This window comes from Branchiostoma belcheri, unplaced genomic scaffold, assembly GCF_001625305.1.
Source record: "Branchiostoma belcheri isolate BF01 breed outbred unplaced genomic scaffold, Haploidv18h27 scaffold24, whole genome shotgun sequence".
In the NCBI taxonomy this organism is placed as follows: domain Eukaryota; kingdom Metazoa; phylum Chordata; class Leptocardii; order Amphioxiformes; family Branchiostomatidae; genus Branchiostoma; species Branchiostoma belcheri.
Genome location: NW_017803843.1, coordinates 2,922,958 through 2,944,671, shown reverse-complemented (window position 1 = coordinate 2,944,671; position 21,714 = coordinate 2,922,958). Strand labels below are relative to the sequence as shown.

At 40.5% G+C, this 21,714-nt stretch overlaps 3 protein-coding genes across 7 annotated transcripts; 1 reads left to right on the top strand and 2 right to left on the bottom strand.

Annotated features, from left to right (window-relative positions):
- Positions 1-226: 226 nt before the first annotated feature.
- Positions 227-3,406, top strand: LOC109471090 (protein cornichon homolog 4-like). Its single transcript, XM_019770291.1, has 5 exons — positions 227-328; positions 915-983; positions 1,416-1,528; positions 1,712-1,852; positions 2,126-3,406. Exons 1-5 carry the CDS (start codon positions 254-256, stop codon positions 2,157-2,159), a joined length of 432 nt encoding a protein of 143 aa, XP_019625850.1. The 5' UTR covers positions 227-253; the 3' UTR covers positions 2,160-3,406.
- Positions 3,407-3,656: 250 nt separating this feature from the next.
- LOC109471088 (WD repeat-containing protein 26-like) lies at positions 3,657-17,158 on the bottom strand. Of its 5 annotated transcripts, none has more exons than XM_019770284.1 (16): positions 16,725-17,158; positions 16,531-16,630; positions 16,334-16,390; positions 13,491-13,627; positions 10,645-10,742; positions 9,657-9,813; positions 9,236-9,374; positions 8,816-8,956; positions 8,429-8,548; positions 8,034-8,179; positions 7,195-7,233; positions 6,926-7,004; positions 6,622-6,751; positions 6,142-6,312; positions 5,558-5,638; positions 3,657-5,161 (listed from the first exon to the last, which is right to left on the bottom strand). In XM_019770284.1, the coding sequence occupies exons 1-16, from the start codon at positions 16,937-16,939 to the stop codon at positions 5,130-5,132; spliced, it is 1,842 nt and encodes a 613-aa protein (XP_019625843.1). In that variant the 5' UTR covers positions 16,940-17,158; the 3' UTR covers positions 3,657-5,129. The 5 variants fall into 5 exon arrangements, with proteins under 5 accessions (XP_019625843.1, XP_019625844.1, XP_019625847.1 ...); XM_019770285.1 differs by having other exon boundaries at positions 9,245-9,374; XM_019770288.1 differs by lacking the exon at positions 5,558-5,638.
- A 1,444-nt stretch (positions 17,159-18,602) lies between these two features.
- On the bottom strand, positions 18,603-21,714 carry LOC109471199 (signal recognition particle 14 kDa protein-like). Its single transcript, XM_019770485.1, has 5 exons — positions 21,620-21,714; positions 21,437-21,509; positions 20,365-20,480; positions 20,019-20,051; positions 18,603-19,755 (listed from the first exon to the last, which is right to left on the bottom strand). Exons 1-5 carry the CDS (start codon positions 21,701-21,703, stop codon positions 19,657-19,659), a joined length of 405 nt encoding a protein of 134 aa, XP_019626044.1. The 5' UTR covers positions 21,704-21,714; the 3' UTR covers positions 18,603-19,656.

Below are 21,714 nucleotides of genomic sequence, written 5' to 3'. Positions count from 1 at the left end.
GTAGTTTGCGCGAAAAAGCGAGATTTCCTCACTGGTAACTACCATTTAATGGAAGTGGAAGTTACAGAAATTATACTTTGACGGGAACAATGTCACTGTCATAAATGATAGTAAAAAATACATTTATCTGATTTAAAAATATTTTGAGTCTTTATTTGTGCATGTTTTTGTTTTTCTTCTCCACACATCTTTCTTTGTTATCTGAATTATTATAAACACCCCTAAGTTGCTCGAATGGTTCAGACCATCCAAGATGACTTCGGACGCAGTGTTGTTCATCCTAGCTCTGCTGGATTGCTCGGGGCTTCTCTTTCTAACGGTGTACTTTGTATCCTTTTGAGTACCTGTCACATTTGGTAGCGTTTATTATGTTCATCACTGAATGTGTAATCCCACTTTCCGATGCGGTTTGCTTGTTCAAAATACGCGTCAAATCCGCCCCCCTCCCCACTGAACTCCAAGTTGCAGAAGACTTTCTGCCAACACATTAGTGCCAAGCTGGCAAGGCTGGCACTAATGCGGTCATATCGTAATTTTACGGCTGATATAGATTTTTCGCTTGTTAGAACTAAAAGTGCAGTTGAGTCGAACCTAGAGTAGTTGGTAGTTCGGTAATTTGACGTCCTGGGCTCCTGCCTGGGGCGTAACGACAGAAAATAGCGGCCCCAACCCGTTAATCCGACTTAGAACGCAGATGTCATTTTCAGGTCACTTTCTGTTGTAAATTATCCAACATTTCACGGCTTGAAAAGCACACAATCCTTTTCTGTGCCTGGCTCTGTCCTGTATAGCTAGTGAATTTAAATGTAGTGTGAAGATATTGACACTGATATTGATATTCTGAGAGTGTAAAAATGTGGTATACCTTGATACTAGGTTCGGTATATACTGTTATGTCTTAACTGTGATAACAGATCATCACCCTGTCTGATTTAGAATGTGACTACCTTAATGCAACACAATGCTGTTCCAAGTTAAACAAGGTAGGGTCTAACGCTGTGTTATAAATATCAATAATCACGTCTTTATAGTGTTTGAATTGGAAGAGGGAGACATTGATTTTATTGCCATTGACATTGGCATTAAAATGATAAATATATGTACCCCTTTTTCACGTGCTATCAGAAAAAAATGGCTGAAAGTCTGAAACACAGAGTTCAAGACAGGATACAGACCTCAGATACTTTTCACATTACCACGTTGTCGTTTCTATTGTTTCAGTTTCTAACACTTCAACTCCGGCTATTCTGTATACTTCACAGAAGTGTCTCCATATTGTCAGCAAAACATACTTGTACAAATGTACTTGTACTTGTCTGCTTTCTGTGCAGTTACTCCACCTAGCAGCTACATAAATATTGCATGCAATGCCTGCATTGTCTCTATGACTGACTGAGTGTTTTCTGATGTTCCAGTGGATCCTGCCAGAGTTGATAGCCCACTGTACCCTGACACTGTTACTGTTGGTGTCTTTACACTGGGTTCTGTTTCTCCTGAATGCACCACTGGCAGCATGGCACATCTACAGGTCAGGAACATCATGGCAATGGTTCAACATGAAAGTGTTGACTGGTAGACTGGGAGTGGTTTTGAAAGGAAATGCATCCATGAATATTATAGCATGATACATTTTGTATTTATGGGACTGTTTTGTGTTGGTTTTTGGCAGGTTATGGGAGTGTTATTTATTTATTTTTTTTGCTTGTGGCAGGTTCTCCCAGATCCCCAGCGGTAACACAGGAGTGTATGATCCCACCGAGATCCACAACAGGGGCCAGCTCAAGACCTACATGAAGGAGTCCATGGCCAAACTGGGCTTCCACTTGCTCTGCTTCTTCTTGTACCTGTACAGGTAGGTTTGGGTGCAGAACTGTTGTAGACAGACATGTGTCATGTAAAATGTTCATAAGGACTTTTTCACTTCAAAACTTGAACAAGGGTTGAGTACTTTGCCATTTTTATATACATACCAGAACTAATAGCTTCCACTGTTATCTAGTCATCTTCCAAGCTGTTGTGGGTAACAAATTGACTTTCCTTTTACTTCACTGTTCTGGTATCTTACCTGTGTATGTTGCTACTGTATGAACTTGCTAACTACTTCCTCACCTGTGTTTTTTTCCAGTATGATTTATGCATTGATAGTTGTCAGCACCTGATGACGAAGCTGAAGAAAACCCTGCACCAGACACCACAACTTGTTCTCTATCTGTACTGTAGATAAAATAGGAAAGGCCAGATCCTGTTCAACTTAGCCATACTTGTGTAGCAAACACTGCTTTGATTAATGTTAGTCTTTAAAACTACTGTTCTGCTGTAAGTGTTCATAATTGTCAATTTGTGTTTAGTATGTACGGTTAATTGTACAGTAGTCAGTGTTTATCAAGTAATATATTAATAAGGGCTTAATTTAAAAACTACCAGCTCTGTACAAGTCTTCAGTACCTTTAGAAATGATCTGTAGATACAAATGTATCAGTAGGTCTTATGTCATGTTTACCTTGTACTTTTACCATACATTTTTTGTACTTGTTGCTCTTTCTAAAGCCAGTCATGTCGTGTTCACTTGCAACGTCATAGGCTGTTGATCACTGCTGTTCGTCCATAGTGTAAGAAGTGTTTATGAGGGCAGAAGTGCATTATTGAAGCCATTTACTTACTATGTAATTGTATAGGCAGGCTACTAACATTGGGCATTGATAGTTTTACTAGTATAACATTTTGCAATACCTGTATCATGGATACTTTGTTTTGTTTGACACCAGAGAAAAGAAGACATTAGAACCCATTACCATGAATGTGCATTTACTGTTTGAGAATGGTGCACCGCTTTAGAGCAGTATATGCAAATACTGCCAAATTTGTAAAATGAACCTTGCAACTACATGTTAATGTATGGGAGGTTTTCTCAGTCCCAGTGTCCCCTCCTGTGTTGCAGGTTCTGGCATTCTGTCCCAGAGTCCCATCGGTCCTTGACCTTTGATGACCTGATGATGGCTACAGGGTCATTCAAAGAACTTTGAGGCCAGTTGTTTCACTTTCTACCAGTAGGAATTATTGTTTGTTGGCACGCTTGATTGAGTGTTGCTGGAACTGTATGTTGGTCAATTTGTTTGGTGAACTGTTCACAGCAGAATTTCACATTCCTGCAAAAACCTCCCTTAGTAGTAGCCTGGGTACTATCCTATTTGTATGCTGGGGGAGAATGGGAGTCCGGCATACAAATAGGATGGCACCCAGGCTACTTTAGTAGGGAAGTGTATTGCATTTTAATGTACAGAACATGCACTTTAATTATAACCATGTCATCAACGTGTCATACTGAACATGTTAAAAGTCAGATGTTACCTTGTCGACGTTATTCTAAGTCATTAGTTTTTACAAATATATTTTGTATTCCAATTAAGAATTGTGTGAGTGATATTTCTTTCATTTTCAGAATTAGATTTAAAATGAAGTATCTTTACTCATGACTGCAGACCGTACCACAGACTTGACAGTTTAATGAACCCCTTAAACTTCTAACTTATTGAATAAACTGCCTTCTTAAACTTCTGAAAATGCATTTTACAAAGAACATCATTCCTTGATTTATATGGCTAGCCTAAAATGTACAAGAAAATATTGAGGACACAAGGAAACAAGAGAGCCAGGTGTGTAGATACCATACAGGTAATATTTCATTCTTTAACATACACCTTGTCTGGACAAGAACATCTGGATTGTTACAAAAGCAGGTTCGACCCATGCAAAACCGCCCGGTGCTTGTGTTTCTGTTGTGGCAGTGCTGAAATGTGCAGGAAGCGAGAACAGCCCTGGTTGTTGGTTAACTGTGCACTGCTGATTGTTTATTGCTGACATGTAGAGTCATGCCCTCCTGCCGGGACCTTGCCACAGCCCGACCAGGTTCAATAACTAAAGATTGCTATTCATGGAAGCCTGATTTCCTTCCCTGGGTGATTATATGTGACCAACTTTCAGCAGTACTGAAGAAGTGCAGAAAGAGCATTCTAGTGAGGAAAGGAAATGTTTGGCATTGTCTGGTGAGGCAGATGGGAATTATGCTAAAAAAAAGTTAGCAGCTTATAAAACTTATAGCAGAAATCTGTAGCATCAGTATTATTTTCCTGGAACTAAAGGTGATGATGCAACAATATTCGATGCTGTTGATTGTATTGAGCTAAGCTGTAACCCCATCCAGGCCTGTTGATACATATATTAAAAGCACCTTGTGCATTAATAAAACAACTGAGGTTACACTTGTTGCCACTGCAGAGTGGAATGTCTGTCCCTTCAGGTTACAGTACTTTCACTTTAGAAAGTCATGTTCCAATTTCAAGGCTATCATAATGGAAGCCCAGCATTTAATATAGTCGGTAATATGCCTACATGTTGTGCACACAAAACTCCTGTGTAGTTCCAAATTTAGACTAGTGTAATTCATTTAGCAGTCTGTCTGGCATTTGGACAAAATCTCTAAGGATCGAGGACCATCCATGTTGTTACTAGTAGCCAACAGCTTCAAACATGTTGTAACCTCCCATCTAAGAAAGCGTATTACGGGGTTTATTATTTCTCCATCCTCCACTCAAAGGGGAATGGTTACAAGTTAAAAAGGCTTAAGTGGGTCATTTTTTCTCCTGACATAGAAACTTCCTCTCAACAGGCCTAGCGAGGTCACAGCTGAGTAATGTCTGCTATTGTCTGTAGGAATGAGCAGCATAAAATAACAATGACATACATGTATCATTGCCAGACGCTGGTGATCAATTATACATTATAAATGTACACATACATGCCGTGTGCTGCCAACTTTGCTCTCTATTGCTAGGCTAGAATAGTCCATTGGAAAAATTCACCCTACTTTCATTCACAATCAATCCTACAATACTCATCAACCCACAACTCTCTCTCTCCATTACCAACATTTGGACATGCAGAAAAGTGCCATTAAAAACTCCAAACTCGAGGGGAGCCCTCGCATTTGCAGCCTCGCTCAAGTAAACTATGTCAAATACAAAATGATATTTCATAAACAATATCTAAATAATGTGATTAAGAAGCATATGGAACATTGAAGAAAAATATTCTATGGAACTACACATAATGAGGCAACAAGGGTGGAGCCGCTATACTTCATCGTCCGTGTCTGTCGAGTCATCTGCAAAGGACCAAGAAAATATGGTTCAGATGAAGGATTTCTTTTAAAAGGAGTGTACAAATGTACAAAAAAAGGATCATAGCTTCACCATAAACACAACATTTTGTAAGGCTGTGTATTCTGTGGGTGCTGGCACTACAATGGAGTAAACACCTTTCACAATGTCTGGAATGTTTTTGATGTGAAGTTTTCAATTCATCAGTGCACAAACACGACAACAGGTGAGTACAATGTTAGGGAATTTGCAGTGTTGGTCCAAACTGCTTAATACAAACCCAAACAAAACAACAGCTCACAAAATAGGGTAGCAAAAGAAAATCTCATACTGGTGGAAGAATGTTTTTCCTTTCAAATAAAGAGGGGAAAGAAAAGTCGGTTATTCCTGGCAGCACCTACCCGATTCTGCCGCAGGTTTGTCTTTTTCCAAGACCCTGACTGTGCCGTCCAGGGGAGACAGGCAGGGCAGATCGTCTGATTCTACCGGCAAAACATAAACCCAGACTTAACAACTCATGCAGCTATGTTCCTACACACTAGTGTGGGAGGTGTACACTCTGGGTACTGGAGGGGGAGGGCTTGTCTGTGGCTTCAGAAAAATTGCTCTGACAATACCATGCAGTTATTGGTCTCATAACCACTTTGGGTAGGGTGGGATTGAGGGGGGCTGGGGACTGAAGGGAATAAGGGATACAGACTGAGACTGGTGAATGGAGTGGGCCATTGAGGGGGTTTGAAGGGAGAGCACCATAATGTTAGGAGGGAGAGACAAAGCTGGGTGTGCTATTCAAAAATCATACTCCTGAATGTAGAGACTTTCATCACTTCAGTACACATACTTTTGAAAAAGTTGCAATAACTACGACATTAAAAAAGGAGAAAAAAACTAACATTATCAAAAGAAGCATAAAATGTGACTTAAAATCAGCGTATGTGATCTTCAGTGGCTGGAAACAGCCAACCAATCAGGAGCTGTGATTTACCGTCATCGGCGGACGCTGGTCCCCAGAGCCTGACGGTGCCATCGTCGGACGCGGAGGCCAGCATCCCGGGGATCTGGGGATTCCACGTCACGCAGTTGACGGTCCGCGTGTGGCCGGCCAGCACTGCGATGGGCAGCTCCCGCTTCAGGTGCCACACATAAACCTTGTTGTCTGCACACCAACACAAGGTCACAGCCACAATGATCAGGAAGTGTCACTGCTATGCATTGTTTGTTACAATTTTGAAGGTCACAGCCACAATTACAAGGTCACAGTAAACAATTACAAGGTCACAGTCACACTCTGAAGGTACCTTCAGTTTTGGCAAACTCATTTCCACTAGAATCTACTAGTATCAACAGCAAGCCAGGAAATCGTGACCACACAACAGGACAGACTAATGCAGTCAAACTACAACCAGATGTTTTAATGCACAGAGTGTGTCTGCCTGTTGGTTAGGTTGGTGAAAAAGTGTCGTACCTTCGCTCCCACTGGCCACAAAGTCTTGGTTGACACCACCAAAGCAGGAGTGGATGGTGTAGAAGCCCTGTGTGACGCCCTGGTACTTCCTCACCAGAACCTTGTCCTGCAGGTCCCACAGGTGGACGCCCTGTACATACACAAAACCATAGTACAAATGTACGTGTAACACAACTGTCATAACCATGGTAACAGATCTGTCATAACCATGGTAATACACTTGTCCTAACTGTAGAAACACACCATGGCAATACACTTGTCATAACAATAGAAACACATTCAGAAGTGGTAACTTTGTTCTCACCTGAGTAGCTACATTCAGAAGTGCTAACCGCCCCGAGTCATCTACACTGAAGGACATGATCGGGTGATCTTCCACTATTCTGCAAAATAAAACACACATGCAGCAGGCTGGTCAGAGCAACATCTACGCAGGATACTTCAGCATTTGCAACTTCTCACTGTAATGTCAACAGTTTCAACACTACTGCAAAATATACCTGGCTTGAGCTTTGTCGTCGACCACGCGTGAAAATGAAAGTACGAGGTATCTAAGGAGATGTGTTTCCTTACTTATTGTCCACTATCCAAGGGTCTTGAGCCATGGGATCTCTGTGTGTGAAATATACCACAGCTTCAGAGGCTCGTGGGGAAAAAAGCAAGCAGCTAAAAATGTCAGACTTTTCTTCTGCAACTTGTGATTGGTTCCTTTCAATTAGAATGCGTCCTTTTAGTTCTAAACAGCTGTGCTTAACCAAAACACAGGTCATTTTCAATTTGGAAAGATAAAAATGATCTGAAAAATCTGAACTGCATGCTGAATGTCACATGTCAGTGGAAAAAATATGTTTCTGTCATAAGCATGAAAGTTTTCATCTGCTTGGGTGGTTAACATAGTGCCAGTAACATGGCTTAAATTGAATTTTAAATTTTCAACTGTCCTACTGAAGGCTTCTATTTTTGACCATCACATGGCCAAGGTGACTTACTAGTAATCCACGTTCTGAAGAAGACTACAGTAGGACAGTGGAAAATTATATGTGCTCACATATTGTGTTGGAGCCAGATTTTAGTTGTTACTTTGTTTCTGTCATTATTACAGCAACTTGTATCCGTCAAAATCTGCAAGTATATGCAGATGTTTACTTTTTTCTGAACCTTTCCAAATTAACAGTGACCAGTGTTACAAAAGACTACCTTTCTTTGCTTTAGCAGTTATTGTAGGATTTAATCCCCCTTAATAAATCAACTGTACCTAGTTCTAGTTTGTACTTTCGTATTCTTGGAGGATGGAAGACACTTGAATTTTCCTACAAACCACTGCAGGTTCAAATTTTTAAGGAAAATTAAAAAAATCTAATTCCACCATAAATTGGAGGTTGTTCCAAGCCTTATCCAGGATGCCTACTTACAAATTATGGTCTGAAAGTTCCTCGAAGTTGTACCCCCTAATCCTATGGTGCGTGTCGGAGGCTAAGACTGTCTTCCCATCCTTCTTGTACTGGAGGCACTGCACTCTGACCCCTTCCCAGGAGTCCATCACATTCCCATCCAGGTCCTGAACCACACAGGGAAAGACAGGCCAAGTGTGGATGTGCTCAAGAGTTAAAAATGTTTTTTCTGTCACTGTTACTCACTAGGAAATCTAAATACACTGTATCAATCTGGAAGAAATCAGGCTGCTGAGGTTTTGTGTGGTTCCCTTTTGTGGAACATGTGGTTCCCTTTCCAGTTCTGTATGATTGGTGTTATTTCATCTATCATATGATGTGCAACTTCACCATGTCATAGTAGCTGCCATACTTACACACTGGTAGAACTGTCCTCGAGTTCCCCCACAGACAAACCTCTTGCAGTCAATATTCCAGGCTGCAGATGTCAGGCTGTCTTCTGGGGACTGGCTCACTTTTACTCTCAACTCCCCCGTCTGAAACAGACATGCAACTTCCTGACTTGTTGTGGGTAAGATACTAGGATTGACCTTTTATCATCATATTTCAATTGGTAAAGTGTACCATATATCTTCACTTCACTTCTGTCAACTGAAAGGAACATGCAAACAAATGAAATTAGTTGATGAAAAATATACTTTGATGAAATACATCTTTTGGGGATTAAATGGGTGCACGTGTATATGAATACACCAGACAGCTTGCTGCTGTGCTGCTGGGATGAGGCAGGAGCTTATCCTGACCTGGACGTTCCAGACCCACAACTCAGAGCACTCCTCGGGTCCGCAGGCTATGAGGTATACATCATCGGGGCTCCATGACAGGTAGGACACGCCGTACTGGTGGCCCTCAAACGTTCGTAGCAGCTTTGCTTCTTGGGTTATCTAAAACACACGACAGCACACGGCATTACCACAACAAGTTAAGTGTCAGCCACTATGTATGAATATATTTCATTTCGTGATCTCAAACCAGTTATACTCAAATGAAATCAATAAATAGCTTAGCTACTCTTCCACTGGCAGTGGAAGATGAATGATAGTCATGGAGATGACTGGTAGAGAAGACTTTGATATGTACAGCATATATACAATGTACAATGTCCAACATATAACATATAACACAGAAACACAGTCATGGGGGAAAGACAGGAGACAACATGCCTGATTTACTTCATATACGTTGAGTGTGGAGTCTTTGGAACCTGTAGCTAGCTTTGTGCCGTCATTGGAAAATTTGCAGAACCACACTTCATCGCAGTGTTCACTTAGAATTTGTCTTGTCCGGCAAGGGAACTGTTTCCTGTGGAACACAAGAACACATCAATGTACTGGTTCAACAGATTTATACAAATACCACTTCAGGAAAGAAACAAAGTTACAGAAATATTCAAAACAAATAAGTTGTTTCAATAGTTTCTTAGTCAATGCATTTTTACCACATTAAATTGCACAAATTCAGAAAAAAGCTTTGGATGCTTTGTTCAAAAACAAACTAAGCAAGAAACAGAAAATCCACACATCTTCATTTTCACAGCACCACTCACTTACCTATTGCACACATTGTCTGGTAATATCCACTTACCTACTGCATACATGGTCTAGTAATAAGGACATGTTTTGTAAGGAGTCTTCGTTCTTAGTGTTGTGGTAGGGACATCGCTCCTTCTGAAGCTCAATGGCCTGGGACAGCAAGGTCTGCAGCCGGCGCGGCGGTAGCATCACAGACGGGGGCATGTAAGCTGCGGAGAGGGACAGGGTTGGTTTGTAAACCACCTCAAGGCCTAACACCACCCAAAACCAGTTCAAGACCTAACACAGAGGTAAGCTTACTCAGTACTGGACCAAACATGTATGTAACATGTTAGAGTTAATTTAGGTAAATCACAACAATATCCATTAGATACTGTAAATTCATTTCTTTTTGCAGGGGATTTAATTTCACTGAATGGTCAGTAGGTTTTTCCCTTTGTTTAAGTTTTCAATAATGTGGCGTAAAAATACATATTTGGGGTGTCAATAGGGAGTGTAAGAGGGACTGTGAAAACCAGGAAAGTAAGACTGCCGCAAACATTTAAAAAATCACTGTAGTTTGTTCCAGTGCTTGTCACCAATATTATAAAACAAAAAGGCAACATTTGAAATGTTGTTACATGTTTAGGTTAAGTGTGACAAATATCCATGTCACGCTAGGAAAGAAAGCCTTTGTATGTATACTTTCTGCATTCTTGTTTTGAGCTTATCACTTAGCAGTTGGCAACAGTATCATTTCATTCTCCCCATGTCATGCACACAGGGGAATTTCAATTATCCTAAGAGCTCTACAAAGCAGGAATTACAAGTAACCTAATCCTAGACTGGTCTACATAATCTGCTATATTCCAACTTGCAAGGCTACACTAACTTGATTATAGTTACGTGTAAGATATACACATGCGAATTGATTTGACTGCATGAGTCATATAGCCCAAAAACAAGATATCACTCTCCTTTGAACGATTGGTAACAAGTTATACTTATATTGTTTGCATATCAAAATGGTTTCACACAGAGACCACAGATTCTGGCCTTACCTTGCAGCTTCTCCATGAGTTTGGCCCTGGACTTGGGTCCCTTCCCCTCCCACTCTGCACGCTCTCTCAATTCTTCTGCAGTACTGCACATGATGTACCTGTAATATTAAACAATGAACAATATTGGACATTATGTACCCATGATAAGGAATATTGTATAAGGCAAAGGATTAAAAGGCCCTATACCCCAGCCACCCTAACATCTGCTTAATGACCCCAGTAACCCCCCAGCAGGCTGCTCCATCCATCACTGCACACAGAGCTGATTTGCATAATGCCAACTCAGCTGATATTTACCCTGGGCATCAGCTGAGAAACCAAAACACTGGTCACATGATCGGGGGAAGGAGGATGCCATTTCTCTGTGATCTACATGGCAGTCTGCTCTGCACATATGCCTGCATGCTGCCAAATCTGATATTGTTTTTAGCACAACAAAGTATTGAAGGTTCATCCTCTGTGACAGCATGGAGACAGTACAACAACATTATCTTTAAACCTGGTGAAAACCACACTCAAATCCACAACAAAAACAATCCTCGTACTGTCTGAGACATTCCCAATAAAACATACATACCCAACCTAGGAAAACACTAGTTCTCCCTCAGTAATTTGTGCATATAATGATTATAATTCAATATGCATTATCGTACTGAAGCAAAAACAACAAACCAGTGGCAAACACAAACAGATCTAAGGATAAACTCTGATCCTTCTGTGTCTAAAAATGTAAATAACCTGCCAGCAGTATGTTTTCAATTATCCCAACATTCCAGTTATAATCCATTTTGGGACAGCTTCCAACCTTGATGTTGATAACAGAGAACACAGAACATACAGCATACAGAAATTGGTACAGCCCCAATATATTTTTGCTGAGCTACTAGTCAGGCCCCCAGGCAGGGGAGTAGCTCACTAAACAAACGCAGCTGCAGCATCTATAGTCTGGTCCACAAACAGCTACAACTTCTCTCACTTGCATATCAGGCAGAAATGTGGAGATGTCTTGAACCCAAAGTTTTCTTCCAAAGTTTTTTTTTCCTTCTGGTCTCCCTCCCCAAGTCACTAAGTAAACAACAGGTAAAATGTGACCTTTTCCCTGGCATCGCCTAGCACCCCCCCCCCAGCCTGAGTAAATAATACAGGTTATATGTGACCCTTCCCTTGCCCCCGCATCATGTCCCTCTACCTCCTATGGTGCTATACTGTTGGCATCACAGTTGGCACCCTAATCTGACTATCCTAACAACTACACACTTACACCAGCAGCTTGGCAATGAAAGATAATGCCATAATGTACATGCTTAAAGGTCCCCATAGGCAGCCAGGCAAACCTGCTTCCATTTAGATCCTACCAGATACCAGCAAGTACCTCTCAGCATAGCCAGTATGGGAATGGAAATGTGGGGTAAACAAACATGAACAGCTTTTATCCAATGCTTTGAGCATGCATGATGTAAAGTTATTCCTGCAGAATACTAGTACCTGCGGCAGTGTTAGGTATCTTTTATAGCAAGTGGTTCAGGATTAACTGCATGTTACAGGGACATAAAGTTTGGAAAATCCACACTGCTGGAAATGACAAACAGGACATAGAACCTTATTGGTAGCATGGGTGCCAAACTCATAGCACACTGGACACAAAGTATCTCCAGGCTCACTGAGATACTTTGTGTCAGTGTGCTATGGGTTTGGCACCCAGGCTACCTTATTGGTAACACTGGCCAATTGCACAACTTGTCAGGATAGGAAGTAAATAAATCTGCCCTGTTATTTTAACAGTCTGTGCTTCTGTGTAGGATCTTGAGAATCTTGTTGTCATAAACTTTACAATAAATGAGATCAGAAGCAGAACTGAGCTTGTTTTATCAACTCAGCTGGCACACTACTTCAACATGCATGACTTTTAAGTCATGGTGATGTTAATATTGCGGCTAAAAAGACACAAATGTTTTCAGCACAGTGCAATACCTTTGTTCTGGCCCATTGACGACTATTTCAAGGGTAGCCAAAGAAAATAAACCCTGTCATCAGAACAATTACTCCTCAGTTATAATCAGCAACCAATTTTTCACAAAGGCTGTCCCTGACCCGTGGCCTGTTCATTATGTAATTGTCACATCATGAAACATGTTACTGTTCAGCAGACACTGCAGAGTATGGGTAATAGAGCTCCCGAGAACACACCAGGAACATTTCAGCAGGATGTGATTACAGTGTTTACTGGGAAATAACACCCTGCAACACTCAGCCAACCCTCCACCCTGCCTCCCTCTGCCAACAATAACAACTACTGACAGATCCATTCTCAGCAAATCTGAACTTCTAATGGAGGCTAACTCATCGGGCAAATTATTCTTCCCATTTAACAAATTTCTACTATTTGTTTTTCTGGCCACAGTGGAGTCTGGGGGAGACTAGAGCTATAGCGCATTCAGGCTCCTAAGGCAATTCAAGCCTAAATAAAGGACTGCTAACTGCTCTGAGAGTCATCATGTAATTCTTTGTCATCAACTACTACAACTACATCAATTTTCATCCTTGCTTCATAGATATGCAAATAATGTAGGACATACAATCCTTTGTGTCTGACTATATTAACCCCCTGGAATTGTGTATGCCAAAGTGTAAACTTTCCCGTCTGTTTTCATGTTGGATTTTCAAGTTCTGCAGTGTTTTCTTCAAATCTCAGAACCAACGTACTATAGGTGTTGCCCACTGGGTGTGGCTCATGTTGACAGGAAAAGCTGATTAAAAACCCTGCTTCATGCACAGTTTAACAATAACCCATGGGTCAGACAATAGTGACCCTGGGGGTCAGACAGCAGTGACCCAACTTCACTCACCCGCTGAGTTGGTGGACCCGTTCGGTGTTGAACTTGAGCGGCGTCAGCTCGTTCCTCAGACAATAGAGTGCCTCGATCACCTGCCCGTCCTCCAGGTACTCCAGGTACTTCTGCTCTAGCAACAGGAACTTCATCTTCTGTAAACATTAGCAACAACAAACTTCAACTTTTGTGAACATTACAACTAAAAAACAACATGCTTCCTATTCTGTGAACGTAACACATAAAAATAATGTGCAGTAAACATAACTAATGACAACCATAAATCTTCAAATAATGACAACCATAATCTTGAAGATTATGGTTGTCGTTATTGTTCTACGAACATCACAAATAAACAGTAACAAAATTCATATTCTGAAAACAAAACAGTAACAAAATTCAGTCTGAACAGATGAGATGAGGAATAACGGATGGTTGGTCCTATTCCACAGCATATCAAATATTCTATTTTCAATGATACTTATTTTATTTTATTCACATTTATTTTCCGAGGATGAGGCAAAAAGTTATAAAACTTATCTCAGCCCTCTCCTCACACATAAAAGGAAACAATAAAACAAAGTAATAATAATAATAATAACAAAGGTAATATGGACAAAGGTACATAATGAGCTGATACTTCATAATACTTCATAAATATCTGAGCAAAATAAAAATTCCTGTAATAAAAAAAATAAGAAATTTCTCCAATAGATTTTTAAAAACTTGACTTAGTTGACAAGCATTTGCTTGTGCACTACCGTAACATGTGCGTATGTTACAGGTCTTCTTGTGATTCTAATTAAAGATAACTTGGTGACAAACATCATTGTATCATTCTATTCCCAGGAGCACCAAAGGAAGACCTTCCTACAAAAGGTCTCGGACCGGAGTTTCTCTCCGTATTTCGAGCAATTTGACACCCTCAGCCCGACGGGCTGTCATTTCTGTACTAAACACGGGTCGGAATTTTTCACTCTTTTGGTGGAAAGGGGTGCCGTGCCGCTTATCAATACACTTGATTGATATTTTCTGCGCCCAATTTATTTAGGGGTAAATAAGGCACATCAAAGTACATTTTTAAAAAAGGGGTCATTTTTTTCGTCATTTTTAACCATGGCTGCATGGAAAAAACGAATTTTCCCAGGGTAACGGCTTAGTACTCGAAGAAGCTCAGAACCTAATGTTTCCAAAATTTGAATTTAATTAAAATCGATGCGATAAGTTTATCGCTATCTTCGATGGCCCGAACACACCCAGAACGCATATAGAACGTACCATCCCGGTGGTCAGGCGAAAAGGCCACATGACCATCCGCGCGGACGAATACCAGGAAGTCTTCGCTGGACCACCAACATTACGCCACCTATAAAGGCTACAACTAACAGGCTTTTCAGAAAATACAAAGATATGTACACAGATATTACGATTTCAGGGATATCGCGGCCAAAACATACCATACAAAGTCACGTTTCCGGCGATTTACTGCGCACTTACTTAGACTCTGGTCAGAATTAAACTCCGACCCGGAACCAAAAGCTGATTGGTTTAATTGCCTGACCAATTGTTCTTGTTTTCTGCTAATTAGCATAACAACTGACCTGACTGAATGGGAGAACCACTCATTTCCCACAATGCTATGCAATGTTTACAAACATGTCCAAGAAGCTAGCAGAAGACAAATATGGACTGCAAAAAGGAGGGTCACAGAAAATACTTGCACCAGTCCAGACCGTGTCAACTTGTTTTCACCAATTAATGGATCTGTTGTCAGAAAAGAAATAAACTGACATCACAGCCACAAAATCTTTTTATCTTCTCTCAAGTGTAGATTGCATCTTTCCTGGACCTAACCATGACCTACCCTAGTATCACCTGTGGTCTAACAGATACATGTAGTACATTATGTCCAACAGGGATGCATTTAATCTTCAAATATAGCAAAAGTCTGGGGTAATTGACACACTCCAGAGCTTTTACCTCTTTTACAAACATTAATAACATTTATGTTCTGGACAGGGTAAAATTTCTTTCCAGATGTGGCCACCAATTTCCAGTCTTCATTTCATATTGGCTGTTCAGCTCTCAGTATTCCCACTTCCATTCCAGCTGCATCAGTAAACCATGATTGATGATTAACTCACAGCAGTTCACATTAAACAGCTTTACCTTCTCAACCTGAAACTGTTTCCAAGCATGAAAGGCACCCATTCAAGAACTAGGACAGGAAAAAATTGGAATCTATGCTGCCATGGCTGTGAATGATTAAAATGTGATTGTACCAAATCATTTCAGACTTACTGGCTAGACATTTGGGATGTGATGGAGGCAAAATCCAATACCTGTGGCAAATGTAGTCCTCATACCAGGACCAGCAACAACTGTGAGGAGTCACTCCAGGGAAATCTAATTTTATCACGTTCAACACAAGCAGCCCAAGACATCACCCAGTCAGCAGCTAGGCACGTTTGGGTGTCAATGTGATCAATTGTTATAATAACATCAGGAACCTTTCCTAGGTCACAGACCAAAGGCTGTTTTATGAATCCATCTCTAGTGTGTATGAGGCAGAAAAAAAACCTTGCAAACCATCAACAAAGTATTTGTACTTACTAGATTTTGGGTGTGGGTCACTTGGCTTGGTAATGTATATTTAGCAGGTATATTTTGTTGCATAAAAAAGGTGAACCTGTCCTTGATATTTTGTGAGGAAACATTCATCATAGACTTGTATCGTCCCAGGAGCACAGTCATCCCTTCAGGGGACTGTCATCTAAAACATTCATCATATGGTGATCAGATAATAACACCACACAAAACTGTTATGCCTGCTAGTTAAATTTGGGACACTGCTTTCTTACCAGAGCAGCTTGGGGCTTGTCCAGCAAAGACTTCAGCTCAGAAAGGACCTCCTCGGCCTGGGAAAAACACAGGCAGGCGGATTAGGTGACAAATTTTAATTCATGACCGATCGAGAGAACGTAGCTGGGTTCTCACAGAAAATGGGAAACAAAAAACATGGCGGCGACATTTTTACTGACGAAAATTATTTGTCTACCTGTTCCCACTCCCCTGCCATGACCAGTTCGCGGAACTTGGCCGCCGATGGATGCTCCAGACGACATCCTGACTCGGCCATCAAAAGCTCAGCAGTCCGGCTGTGAATGGGAACAAGACATACCGGCGATCAGCTTGCGAGAATATTATTGTGTGGAAACATGACCAGAAAACAGAGAAGGGTCGTCTACTCACTGGAGACCGAGGCCGTTCAGATGCTGCCCGATCAGCCGCACTATGTCCTCGTCGGACCTGGAGAGCACTACCTTGGCCTTCTCCAAGCCCTCGGCAACCTGTGTCACCTCCACTCCGTTACTCGAGGAGGCCGAGGGCTCCGGCTCAGCACCATTTTGAGCGGAACTGCTTGTCTGAGCGTCTCCATTGTGGGTCGGGGAGCCATTGGACTGCATGGCAGCAGCCGCTGCAAGACAGAGCTTTTTCCTCGGTGGTGGAGACAGTCCACCGTTGTCGGAGTCCGAGGACGAGGCCAGACTTGCTACGAAGGCGCCAGGTTTACAAATTGATAGAATAAGCCAGTTTATAGCTCCAAACTGCGCCGAAAACTGCCGACCTTCTTGTACTGCTTCGCTTCAGACGACATCCAAAATATCAATACCAGTTCCACTCGTGACGTCATGCATGGGAAATACAGGAGCATTGTGGGAAATTCCTTTACACCCTGCTTTTCCCGATAACTTTGAAAACTGTAAAAACTACATAATCAGGTAAGCTAAACTAAAATCAAAATAAATCAATTAAGGTAACTCTTTCTGTACAACTCACTGACAAGCACAGACAAAAATACAATACCTGACACCAACATAAAGCACATCACACCTGTCATGCGACACCTGTCTTTGCCAAAGTATCACCTCGGTGCTACTAGTATTCCATCAATGCTGCAGCTCTAAAAGCTTTAGATCTAGAGGGCCCTTCTTTTTGTGTGTGTGTGTAAAACAAAAACTGTGCTAGGCCACTGTCCTACAACAATCAGCGAACGTTGTGCAAAGTGCCTTCTGTAAGTCAGGCCTAAGCATCCTTGCTCCTAGATCCTGTTTCATTTATAATGGTAACAACAGGAAGGTCTTCTAACTGCAACGTTTCATATGTTGGTATGACCAGGAACGAGTTGAACTATGAACAGCTGTCTGTGGTGGTAGTAGCTGTGTCTTCCTGCTTTCAATCAATATGTAACATTATAATGTTACATGTATGGGAAGTATGTGTGTTCACTTCACACACTATCAAAATATTGTTTACAGCAGTCGTTTTTAAAAGGATGAAAATGCAGAGTGGTTTTGATTGTTGTGTATGTTGACTTTCTCCTTGTTGCCTTTATATCTGTTTAACCTAACATTGACCCGAAAATGGAATACTTGTATTCCATGTCCATTATCCCTGTCAAGAATGTTGAGGCGCTACTCTCCCATGTGTTCACTGGTGGCCAACTTATGAATCAGATAAATCTTTCAATCCATCCCAGCATTATTCATGTTGAACCACTACCATCTTTTTGAAGATAGCACAATCAGAAATGGGCCAGCTAACTGGAGAAAATTATTCTAGCTAAATAACAAATTGACTTTTGGCAGCTTTCAATCTAAATGTGATGTTCTAAATGTAATGTTCTAAGTCACATTATGTTGTAGGAAAAGAAGTTTGGTTTTGGTTTGGTTTTTCTCTTAATGCCCACGATCATGATAATGATCATTCTGGCATACCCATGTTTACCTGAGCGAAGTGAGGAAAGTCATATAAAGTGCCTTTCCCAAGGACTCAAGTTTAGTGACATGGCAGGATTCGAACCCGGGACCTCTTGGTTACGAGTCAAATGCTCTGCGGTTACAACACATGGCACCACCATTATTGTTATTCTATCTCAATCAACTGTGAATACTGTTAACTTGTGTAGTGTATACTAGTGTATACTACATGTATTTTAAACCTCCTTGGTCCTCCTTTCCATTCAAGTCCCACAAAGAAGCAGATATGAAGCTGGGCTATTTTCCAAAGTAACATTCTTTTATGTACACAAGGATCTGTATACAGTATGTATGAGTGACAAATTCAAAATTGGAAATAATTTTGCACATTGTAACGTTTTATATCCTCTATGTTCCAAAAGAATTTAAAAAGAATCACACTGATTCTCCAAGTTGTGTTCTGTAACTCAGACATAAAAAGTATCAGTAAATACTTCATCTCATCTTTTCAATATATTTCATGGTTACTGAGTAAGCATACCCAAACTAAATTTTCCAAATGTTAAATCAAGCAAGTTGCCAGACACATGTAATAATCAATGACAATCCAAGGCTGTAATCAAATAAAAACTACAAACTCATCCTTTGCCCAAGGAAGCCAAACAGTATACATAACAGCCTTCTGAATTCTGATCACTCATTTCAATTATAGTCCATTTGACTTAACATGTCAGAGTCATTTACCTGAAGAGTAACAGAAGAATATATTATACACACCTGCATGCCAAGTCAACATTGTGTCACCAAACACGATAATCCGTTCTTTACTTTTGTCTTTGCTCTTTACTTTTTTGTACAATGGCACACTGCCAGAATTATCAAATTCAACATACTAAGTCTTAGTAAACTAACACAATTTAAGAAACTATTCATGTCAGCAGGCCTTTCTGTAGATACATGTTATCCTTAGCAAAATCATTCAAGGTAACAGTATAAGGATAATCAGTGTAGTAGCGAATATTCTCATTAACAAAATTATAATCATGTTACATGCACATGTTGTATTTCCTGAAATCATGATCATAAAAATGAAATACATATACATTTGTACTATCGAATCCATGACTTAGAAATGAAGTGTCAAAACACTCATAAGTATTAACACTCATCTCCAACAACATCAACATTCAGATGTACAAGTTATTTGTAAACAATATAAATATTAGTATGTGGGCTTCATAAACACTAAAGAATATGAGTAGCACATATTGTAAGGGTTTAACCCTCGCCCTGCTGAGGGAGTCGTTTGATACTAAAACTAGTACTAGTATTGGTTCCAGGTTTGTACAGCAGGGAGAAGGCTAAGAACCCTGTAAGATAAGAACCCTTAAGCTTAATTATCTAAGACTACAGTTTGCTTGTCATTACTGGGTGGCCTTGGCTTTCTTAGACTTGGCTTTTGTTCCCTTCCTGTCCCGCTTCTTCAGGCCGTCCATGTTTGCTTTGATGATGTTGGAATATGCCTGAAATAAGGAATGGAGAACAAATATACTTCCTGTTCAATTGGAGTGCAGATATAAGAAGCAGGATTGTAAACAACAGTTCCTCAAGAGACCTTGCACATTTTATGTTGACATTTTGCATATATTTGCTTCCACAGTTTGTTCTTTACTGCTAAGACCATCACTTGAAATAATTGTTTGGCATTGATTACAGAAAATTTTCATATATTTGTAATAGAATCTAAATACATTTTGTACTAGTAAACAGCTAAACAATTACCAACCATTTGAAATTTGTTGATATCCTTGGCCTTTATCTGAAAGAAGGAAAAAACACCAACACTGTCATATCCATATCTAAGTACACATATTTAACTGAATCTGGTTGTACCAACATACCAATATAGTACTGATGTACCTTTGTAAAATTGTGTGGTACCAATGTAAGAGGATGAACATAATGCAGCTTCAGCCTTGTATAAACTGTACAAAACTGGAGTGTTACGTCTGGTAAGGTGATGAATGTGTTAGTCTTACTGACAAAAAAAAGAATAGAAATAATAGTTGCAAACTGTGGCAAAATACTTGATTGTAAGTTGTAGATTGCTACATGTAATAATTGTTCCTTACCACTGTGGTGATTTTCTTGTTGCCCCTGGTAGCCCTTATTAAACACATGTGTTCTGCTGGTTCTGTCACTAACTCTGTCTTTGGCTTGGTTGTTTTGGGTTTGGTCTGTCCATTATCTGCAGAAGGTACAGGTAGGAAGATATCAGTTGACAATTTAGGCTCAAATGAACAGATCAGGTACTCTTTTCCATTTGTCGTGACAGAGAGGACAGATACATATTTACAGGTTCATTGTACATGTGCCAAGGAAGATCTCCTAGCTCTTTTCAACAAGTACAATGAACTGTGACCCTTTGCAAGTGAGCAATCCATAAAGGATTCAAAGTCACAACTTCTTGATCAATAACCACTAGACTACATTCACTACTGGTAAAGGCACTAATACTAGTACCAGCTTGAGGAACAACCCATTAAGTCCACAACACATTCATAAGATCTCACCACTTATTGAAGTTATTGATATGAATGGTCCATCTCAGTTTGAGTGCTTCAAACTGTACAGTCTGGTCATACGCTGCTTGTACCTACCATACAAAACTGGTGTGCTATGCTTAAAGGTAGTTTACCGATTATGCAACACAAACAAAGGAAGAGAGTTGTCTTCAAACAGACTATGCTGCACCAAGGAGGTTCAAAAGCTTCCTTTTGAACCTCCTTGCCTGCACCATATGTTTTCTCATGAAGCATATGGTTTAATATAATACACTGAGAAAGTCATCATGACTGGGCCCTGTGCATGTAATAATGCTGCGTTCATGCCTACCTAATAAAGAGGCCATTCTAGTATTTGTTGAAACAAGCTCAATTCTACAATAGTTAAGGGAAGAAGGAAGGAAGAAGGAATAACCATCATCATCAGTTCCAGGTTAACACTGAAACTTGCAGTCGCAGCTATTTTTAAAGGGCAAGAGTAACGTAAACGGGTTAATATACCGCACCACCCTAGGTTTGTTCAATATTAATTTCTACTGTGAACTGACGCACTTCCCGTTATTTCCCCTCCATTCAGTTCTCAACAGGTTGCTAGCTACAGTATCCTGTAGAGTCAATGTGGGGAGGGGGGCGGACTCACATTGCTTCATGGTGATGTACACTGCTCCAGCTGTGCGCGATTTCTGGAACAGTCTCGTCAACTCGCTCAGAAACTGGAAACACAGGAGGCAAGAGGAAATCTTAGACATCACATATGTGCAATGAAAAATGTCAATATTGCAATAAATTAGCCTAAATTGACCGAATTATGACAAATTCTTACGGCTTCGTTTTCTAAGTGCACCATGTTGGATCCTTGTAGAGGCCGAGATAAAAGCAGGCTTGTGGTTGGACAAAGCCGTACCATTCAACCAATCA